The following is a 9351-nucleotide window of genomic DNA, read 5'->3' as shown; positions in this document are numbered from 1 at the left end:
CTGGGCAACGATTAAAATGTTTAATCTAATTCATCACATGATTTCCCTGATTAATCATGATTAATCGCATTTGTACGCAAAATCCAAAAATTAATTCAAAAGTAGTGTATAGCTTTTAGCATTTAGTTTTATTTTAAATGTGCTGCCATATGACTGAAAGTGTCATAACATTTTCTGTGCAAACACACTTTTAACATCAGCATTTTTATGTAGAAGCCTCGCTCCACTGTCTGTTTCCTTGAATGACTTGCTGCTATCAGTTGTGTGTTTTGCCTTTAAGTGATATTTTAGACTGGAACTACTACGCTGAGAAGATAATTCAACTTGGCAGTGTTTACAGATGACTTTGGTTCTGTTGACTCCGCCGTCTGGAAGAACTCTAAAATGAAAATGGCGTAAATGGAGTAAAAGTTCCGTACCCTTCTCCATGTTTGGTGGATACTTTCTTTTCCGGTTCCGCAGCAGACCGCAACAGACTTTTACAAAATAAAACCCTGTGAGCAACAGACTTTTACAATAATGAAAAAATGAAAATAAAACATTTTAAAATATTTCTGTATGACCGGTGTCAGAGTTTGGTCCGCATTGCCGGCAGTAAGTCGGACATGTTTCCTGTGAGGGTTGGACTCCGTCAGGGCTGCCCTTTGTCACCGATTCTGTTCATAATTTTTATGGACAGAATTTCTAGGCGCAGCCAGGGCGTTGAGGGGGTCCGGTTTGGCGACCTCAGAATCGGGTCTCTGCTTTTTGCGGACGATGTGGTTCTGTTGGCGTCGTCGGGCCGTGACCTTCAGCTCTCACTGGAGCGGTTCGCAGCCGAGTGTGAAGCGGCTGGGATGACCATCAGCACCTCCAAATCCGAGACCATGGTCTTCGGCCGGAAAAGGGTGGAATGCTCTCTCCGGGTCGGGAATGAGATCCTTCCCCAAGTGGAGGAGTTCAAGTATCTCGGGGTCTTGTTCACGAGTGAGGGACGAATGGAGCAGGAGATTGACAGGCGGATCGGTGCGGCGTCTGCAGTGATGCGGGCTCTGCACCAGCCCGTCGTGGAAGAAGGAGCTGAGCCAGAAGGCGAAGCTCTCGATTTACCGGTCAATCTATGTTCCTACCCTCACCTATGGTCACGAGCTGTGGGTAGTGACCGAAAGAACGAGATCGCGAATACAAGCGGCCGAAATGAGTTTCCTCCGCAGGGTGTCTGGGCTCTCCCTTAGAGATAGGGTGAGAAGCTCGGTCATCCGGGAGGGGCTCGGAGTAGAACCGCTGCTCCTCCGCATCGAGAGGAGTCAGATGAGGTGGCTCGGGCATTTGGTGAGAATGCCTCCTGGACTCCTCCCTGGTGAGGTGTTCCGGGCCCGTCCCACTGGGAGGAGGCCCCGGGGAAGACCCAGGACACGTTGGAGAGACTATGTCTCTTGGCTGGCCTGGGAACGCCTCGGGGTCCCCCCAGAAGAGCTGGAGGAAGTGGCCGGGGACAGGGACGTCTGGGTCTCTATGCTCAAGCTGCTGCCCCCGCGACCCGACCCCCGGACAAGCGGAAGATGATGGATGGATGGATGGATGAAAATAAAACAGGGGTGGTCCGTGGCATAGTGGGTTGAGCAGGCGCCCCATGTACAAAGGGTCCATGGGGTCCATAGTCCTCGCTGCAGCTGGCCCCGGTTCGAGTCCCGTATCGGACGGCCCTGTGCTGCGTGTCGTTCCCCCTCTCTCTGCCCCCTGCTTCCTGTCTCTCTGAACTTTCCTATCCATTAAAGGCACAAGAGCCCAAACAAAAAAAATTAAATTTTTTTTTTTAGTTTAAAAAATAAATAAATAAATAAAACCTGCGTTAATGCGCAATGAAATATTTATCGGCGTTAAATAATTAACGCGATAATAACAACTTACCTCGCCCAGCCCTATTTAAATGAATTGCATTTTTTAAACCAGAAAGAATTGTTGCATTTATGTCAAACACAACTCAACACTTGGACTGAAGGACGCAGGCTTCTGTGTGAGACAAGGTGTTTATTAGAAGTTTGTTTCCTGATCAATATCGACTATGTTTCACGCACTTATTATCAGTTTGGCAACATCCACATTACAGATGAACAACACCGATGCAACATCATTTCTACAGACACCGTTCACCTGTGAGGGAAGTGATTAAGATATTAGAGCTAAGTTTTGAGGTTCTACTTTCTAAAACAGGATTACTGGGTAAAACTGCAACACATCTGTATGTGTGCAGGTGGGAAATGTTTTCAAAGTGGTGACGGATACAGCTCACACACACATTTGGAAAGTGGCAGTCGAAGACGCGGTTCATCTAAGAGTTAAAAAGGTACAGTAACCTCACAGTTCACGTGCAGTTTCCTTCACACTGGTCGTTAATTTTAGGGCTGCGCAGCAACTTCTGTCCACAGCTTCCCGGTTTGCTGAGTGGTCCGATGGCGGCGGTGGCGTCCCACTCGAGTTATAGTGATGCTCTGTACGTGCGAAAGGCATCCCGAAAGGATCTGAAAGCTGAGCTTCTCAAAGGCTGGGACTCAGTTTGCTCCAACAGAAGAAAACAGCAGAGTTGTAAATAGGAAGAGAAGGAAAATGTCATCATGAAGTGAAGTCAGAAGTTGTCCCCGCCTCCCTCCACGCTCTGTGTTAAGCACGTCCCGTCAGTTGGAGTTGGCTAAAGGAAGTAACGAGGTTATAGTGGGCGCTCTCCTCATCCGTCAGCTCCATGTTTCCAGGCCTGACCACCACCAGCACGTTCATTCCGGCTTCCTCTGCCGCTTTGGCCTCTGCAATAACAGTGAGTACAGACCCAAAAGGTTACATTTGAGCTTCAAGTTATTCCTCCATCTGGAAAAAAAAAAAAAAAAAGCAAATATCCTCTCAGAAAGCTCCAGCTTCAGGACAAACAAAATGCTATTTATTTTGACCCAACTTGTTATGTGTTCATGTTTGATATTAACAAACATCAGCGCTCTGAAAATGCCGTATGATCAGTCTGTTAGCTCAACGTCGTAATGACTTTCATTTCTGACGCACATCTGTAATGAAATCAAAACAAAGAGGTTGGCTTTTTGGAAAATCTTTATAATATTTAATTCATTTGTTACAAAATGCTTTTTTTTTTTTTTTTTTTAAACGTCTTTTACATACATTTACCACATTTTTATTTGCTTTTTTCTGTTTTATTGCTAATTTATACATATTTGACTCTTCTCTGCAGATGGTTTTGATGAGTGTGGTCATTCTTTTATTTATTAGATTTAGTTTCATTCCTTCCTTTGAGGCCTTTTGACATAAATCAACATATCGCCATGCTTAAGGAACTTAAGGAACAGTTGTTCACCTTTTAGAGCTCTTTTTTTTAAAGGTTAGGATGCTTCACGAGTAACTTTCATCTTTACTAGGATCTACACTTTAATTTTCAGAGGGAACGGCAAATTTCATCGACAGGAGGGATTTTTGGAACCAAGAGGTTTATGAATACGGCCCAGAATTTTTGCCAGTGGTTTAAATGTTTCAGGCTCTTCGTGGTAACGGGCCGCTGAGACAATAGACGATCCAAAGGGTAATAAACCCATTATTTTTACTCTTTATTTTTGGCCCTTTTACAGAGTTTTAGGTGAGGACAAAAAGGGGCAACGCCGGATGCTGTATAGATACAGACACCAAACATGTTTGGAATATGGAACCCTGAAGGTGTTTTTGTCCAAATCATCACAACTGAGTGAGATTTAAAATGTTCAATCCTTCCTATACTCAGAGATATTTCTTATCGTCCAACGCTGACTACCGCTAATTATTGTCGGCACATTCACCAAAACTACTTACTTCTCAGAGGAGAACAGTTTCAGTCACAATAAACTTATATTTAGTTTAGTTTATTTAGTTCAACAGGGACCATGCACAATAGTCATTGTTTACAAAAGCAAAAAGATGGCTTGTGCCAGATTATTGCAAATAGCTCATTTCCATCTGCATTTCCAAAGTGTCTCATTATTACCGAGGGTTAGAAATCCAGGATGTATTTAAGTGCCTTTTTACACCAGGCGGCCGTTTCAGGTGAGTTGGCCTGTATGGTCTTGTATTTGCTGGCATTTTTTTTTAGTGATTGTAGGACTGTTTAGGTGAGTTTGTCTGCTGAATCTGCTAGTGTGTCTTGTCATGCCTCCACCTCTGGCACCCTCTATACTTTCATTACCCCCTACCCGAACCAGGGTTTGCATCCACACCCGGCTGTGACTGGTGTGCAGTTGGTGAGAGGCTGGGGTAGCTTGTGGTTGTGGAAAAAAAAGAAAGAAAAAAAGATTGTTGTTGTGGTGTGAGGAGCAGTGACGGCTGGCATTAGGGGGGTGACTCTGGGACGCCAGTGATCACTTTCTAGCCTCCTGGAGGTGTCGTGGGCCCAACTAAAAGAAACAGTAGCCCCTTTCACACTGAGGAATAACCCGCGTTTAATTCGCGAATTTAGCGTGTCCGCTGTTGCGTTCACACTGACGACCCGGGCTGCCGCGTCAACTCGACTCGCCTTTCGACCCGCGTCGGACCCTAGTCTTTTTGCCGAGCCGAGTTTGGTGTGAACGCAATCGACGCGGGTCGGACGTGGGCGTGGCGTGACGTGAGGAGTTTAAAAGACAGAATGGACAGCTGATTCAGAACAACAGCGACAGGTGAGGACAAGTTTCACTCTGTTTTACTTCAAGTCCGAGACATTTTTGAAGATGGCCAACTGGGGAGACAAGGAGGTCTGCGAGCTCCTCAGCCTCCGAGCAGAGGACGTTATTTACCGCCACATTTCAGGGACGGTGAAAGATGGACCTCTGCTGGAAGGGCTGGCGAGAAAGTGCCTACGTCATTGTACACGCCCAGCATTTTATGTGTTTCGTGTGACTCTCTGCCACTAGGCAACGCCCCCTGAACACGGCTTCAGGTGACACGGGTCACCTAATACGCCAAGCGTTCACATTGTTCGACGCGGGTCGAAGGTGCAATTTGGACCCGCTAAGGTAGCGGGTCGCAGTGTGAAAGGGGCTACTGATGAAAGGAGGTTCCCACCTGATGACCCCACTGACATGTTGGTCAGCACTGGTCTATATAGGGAATTATTCACTTAGTTTGGTCCATTTTTTTTTGTAGCACAAGTTTCTTGTGTTTACTTTGAATGACAGAAAGGAAACAAATTCTGACAACTTCCATGGTGTTTTCCATTAATACCGGCGCTCTTTAAAGTGATGAACACGCCTCTGCTCACCTCTGGTTACGTCTGTCAGGAAGGTGATCTCTTCAGGTTGGCAGCCAATCCTCTCCGCGATCCTCTCGTAGCTTTTGGCGTCTACTTTAGCTCCTATCGTGGTGTCAAAGTGACCGTCGAATAGCTGAAACGACCCAATGAAATTTAAGCCGACCAGACACTTATCTCGTAAAAACAAAGTCTGTTAAATGGCTACTTACGTCTAAAACGTCTCCTTCGACCGAGTATCCGAACAGGAGTTTCTGAGCCTCCACGCTTCCCGAGGAGTAAATGTAGACTTTCAGGCCGTGTTCTCGCCACATTTTAATGGATGGTACCACGTCCGGATAGATCCTGTTTGCAACAGCACAACATCGTCAAGGTCTATGTCTTTTTTCTTTTAAACTCGTACGAAGCTCACAGAACATGGCCGAAGGTTTGAAAGTCATCGTGAGCTCTAAAAAAAAAAATATATATATTTTCAGTTTGCAGGAGCAGACGGGAAATTATGACACATTTCAACCATATTAGTTTAAAAATCAGCCTACTTGCAGCTTCTCACGCGTGACAACTGCACTTCCAAGACAGTAAAATTGACCTCTTTGGGTTTTAGTTGCCAAGTTAGACAAAACACTGAAAAATGGATTATTTAGAAAAGAGAAATATTTAAGGCATTAAAGGAGAACTGCGGTATTTTCAACATTAAGCCTCTTTTCTGAGTCGTCTGCAATGTTTTAAAACCCCCCTCACTGCTTTTTTGATGTTTACTGCTGTCTCCGGTATTTGCCTAATTTTGATTCTTCTCAACCTGCTTCAGAACGGCAAGTAATGAGATGTCCAAAAAGGTCCGTAAAAGCACCATAAACGTCCGTTTTCAAAATCATCAACTCACCGAAGTGGTTACTGGTGTGCACTGGTAATCCATATCAAATTTCGTTGCGAAAAGTTGCTTCTGTCGTGTTTTATTTGGCAGCTCGTTCATGCTCGCACTATTTTCTTAGCGGAGGCGGAGTAATATCAACGAACATCCAGTACAAAATGTCAAATAAAACACGACAGAAGCAACTTTTCGCCACGAAATTTGATATGGATTACCAGTGCACACCAGTAACCACTCCGGTGAGTTGATTATTTTGAAAACGGACGTTTATGGTGCTTTTACGGACCTTTTAGGACATGCACATGACTTGCCATTCTGAAGCAGGTTGAGAAGAATCAAAATTAGGCAAATACCGGAGACAGCAGTAAACATCAAAAAAGCGGTGAGGGGGGTTCTAAAACATTGCAGACGACTCAGAAAAGAGGCTTAATGTTGAAAGTACCACAGTTCTCCTTTAAAGACTGTCTCCCCTTCTTTGACTTTACTTTTCATCCGTACTGAAGAATGAAGGCGTTCACTGCTCCATAATTGTGTTGTACGTTTGTCTACGGATGAGATTTTTTTTCTCCAAACAATGGTGTGTAGATGAGGGGGGAAAAGAGTTTGTTAAGATATCCATGCAGGACAGAAATCCTTTGGTTTATCTTCAAAGATTTTAATCCATTGGAACTTACTCATTTTAAACCTCCAAAGCACAGAGAAAACGTTATTCTCATGTTGTCAATACAGTGTAAAGTCTACAGGCTGAGCAGGAACCAGTGGGTTTGGCCAGTGGAGCTACAGAACATTAGCAGATAATGTCCATCGTGGTGTTTCCCAGATAACTCCATTTAAAGGCTGCGTGATAATTTGTGTTTGGGGTTTAAGGTTTAAGCCGAGCTTGTGTAAAAGTATGCCCATCCATCCATCCATCCATCATCTTCCGCTGTTCCGGGGATCGGGTCGCGGGGGCAGCAGCTTGAGCAAAGAGACCCAGACGTCCCTGTCCCCGGCCACTTCCTCCAGCTCTTCTGGGGGGACCCCGAGGCGTTCCCAGGCCAGCCGAGAAACATAGTCTCTCCAACGTGTCCTGGGTCTTCTCCGGGGCCTCCTCCCAGTGGGACGGGCCCGGAACACCTCACCGGGGAGGCGTCCAGGAGGCATTCTCACTAGATGCCCGAGCCACCTCATCTGACAAAAAGTATGAATTTTAGGAAAATGATCAGTGTACTTACTCGCCTTTGATTCTCCCAGAAGCATAAGCTGCCCTCCACATGTGACCCTGGAGCTGCTTGAGTGCTGTGGACTTCCTGTCTGCCGCCATCTGCCACAGCACGTTCTCCACCACTTCCCGGATGGCCTTCTCCTCATCTGTGTGAACCGTCTGGTCCACGGTGTGGACGGGACACGCCCGGTTCTGCCTCATGTCTTCCTCAATCTGCAAGGACAGTCGGGCTTTTTATTGAAGCAGCAAAACGTTACGGTTAGTGGTTCGTGCATTAAAACATCTGGAAGGTTTGAATCCTCGAGTATTGTGACAAATTTATTCATTTATTTTGTAATCAATCTTTTTTTGTTTCTTCTTGCGTTTTTAATATTACGGCTGAAAAATCACCTCCTTCCAGTTTGAATAAAAGAAACGGTGCGCCATTGAAACATTAAATAAAATCCTGAACTTCACCCCAGAAAATGACCGTAAAGTTAACATTTGGCCTTTATATTCACAGTTGGTGAATTGTACTAAAGAAATTGTAATATTTTCCATAAATTCAGACCCAGAGTTAGAGGACTCAAGGCAAACGGATACATTAACCTCATTGTATTAGTTGATCAACAAAAAGTGTACAAGTCAGATTAACAGGGAAAAATTTATGGAATAACTGACTGCAGCCCCTTTTTGTTTCACCAGTCTGCTGACAAATCTTTCCACGAGTCTCTGTGACGACCTGTGATGGATTTTAAAATCAACATGGTGAACTGCACATGAAAAAACCTCATCTGCCAACCTGTTTCTTCAGAAGATGAACGTCTTGTTTACACTCATCTTCCTCCCAGTGAGAGGAAAGATGTTCCTCAAGATGCTCACTAATGTAGGGAAACAAAATATCCTGAAAAGAGACAAAAAAAACACACAGATTTGACTTGTTTACATTTATTTACAAAGTTTTGAATGAAAATAGGCCACTCAAATGATTGTTTTCAGTGTTATTCCTGTTTACTATATTATTTCAAAAGAGTAAACACGTTTAATATTGTGCTGCGTTCACGGAATGTAGGAAAGTTTGTGTCTCATATCGGGAATTATATCGGTATTGGTGTAAAAAAAAAAAAATGCAAGTTACATCATTAACTTAATGGTCACACAACGATTAAAATTGCTCGTATTAATCTTGAGTTTGGCGATTGACATTAACTGTTTATTCGAGTGGGACACCCGCGAATTCCGATCAAAATTGTAGGACGCAAAGGCAGCATAAGGGTGGTTTGCAAATATCGATGCAAATTTGAAGAAACAACAAACAAATAAAACGTACTTGCAAACAATTTAAAACTGAGTTACAAATAATTTAAGTCTTCGCTGTGACTCCGGAGAACAAGCAGCGCGAAGCTAATCTGTTTTTTGTTCACCATCCGGTGACAGGCAGCTGTTAGCACAACCGTTGAACCCGTAACATATCAGATCATTTTACCTTAACGAATGTGATTGGTGTGGTTGTTCCCTCAATATCCAGCAAGAGAGTGCGGGTGCATGCGGTGATAGAAACAGTGGCCATTTTTTTTTAATCACGAGAGAGCTCAAGTTGGGAGTCGTTAGCTGAGGTTAGCTCGGTTAGCACACTGCGGTGTCACAGCCAGGAAGCGCCCCGGTCTTCCCCGCTTCTCCAGCCCGGATTGACCAACTGAAGCCAGAGATTTCCAATGAGACGAAAGTGTAGTAGTAGTAGTAGTAGTTGTTGTTGTTGTTGTTGTTGTTTTCACTAACTTGCTATCAGTGCCATTACCTCGTTACTAACTAACACAAAGCAGTGATCAGTTCACATGTTCAGCTTTGTCAATTCAGCCTCCAGACCGTTAGGTGGCGGTACCGAAACAAAGAGCCCTTTACACACATTTTACATATTAAACAGATGTATTTAAACAGATATCAGTTATAAAAAAATAATGTATTTTATGTTTAAACAATAAGTAATCATTGTACAGTGCAAAAGTCTCGATTTACTACTAATTTCTAAAAATGTTCTTCTAAACAGCCACTTTAATCTTTTGTCTT

At 44.1% G+C, this 9351-nt stretch overlaps 1 protein-coding gene across 1 annotated transcript; it reads right to left on the bottom strand.

The window, feature by feature from the left end:
• Positions 1-1990: 1990 nt before the first annotated feature.
• On the bottom strand, positions 1991-9148 carry enoph1 (enolase-phosphatase 1). The gene is made up of 6 exons (XM_075456426.1): positions 8771-9148; positions 8087-8188; positions 7316-7518; positions 5443-5575; positions 5243-5366; positions 1991-2780 (listed from the first exon to the last, which is right to left on the bottom strand). Exons 1-6 carry the CDS (start codon positions 8852-8854, stop codon positions 2641-2643), a joined length of 786 nt encoding a protein of 261 aa, XP_075312541.1. The 5' UTR covers positions 8855-9148; the 3' UTR covers positions 1991-2640.
• Positions 9149-9351: the final 203 nt, after the last annotated feature.

Source organism: Odontesthes bonariensis, chromosome 22 (assembly GCF_027942865.1).
Source record: "Odontesthes bonariensis isolate fOdoBon6 chromosome 22, fOdoBon6.hap1, whole genome shotgun sequence".
Taxonomy (NCBI): Eukaryota; Metazoa; Chordata; class Actinopteri; order Atheriniformes; family Atherinopsidae; genus Odontesthes; species Odontesthes bonariensis.
This window is presented reverse-complemented; position numbering and strand designations above follow the sequence as displayed.

What these genes read in the sequence shown, in the direction of transcription:
- enoph1 (XM_075456426.1), bottom strand. Translation starts at nt 8,854, where the DNA reads ATGGCCACTGTTTCTATCACCGCATGCACCCGCACTCTCTTGCTGGAT. An exon ending in TTCATCTTCTGAAGAAACAG is followed by an intron (nt 7,519 to 8,086) that starts GTTGGCAGATGA and finishes CTGTCCTTGCAG; the next exon opens with ATTGAGGAAGACATGAGGCA. An exon ending in TCTGGGAGAATCAAAGGCGA is followed by an intron (nt 5,576 to 7,315) that starts GTAAGTACACTG and finishes TGTTGCAAACAG; the next exon opens with GATCTATCCGGACGTGGTAC.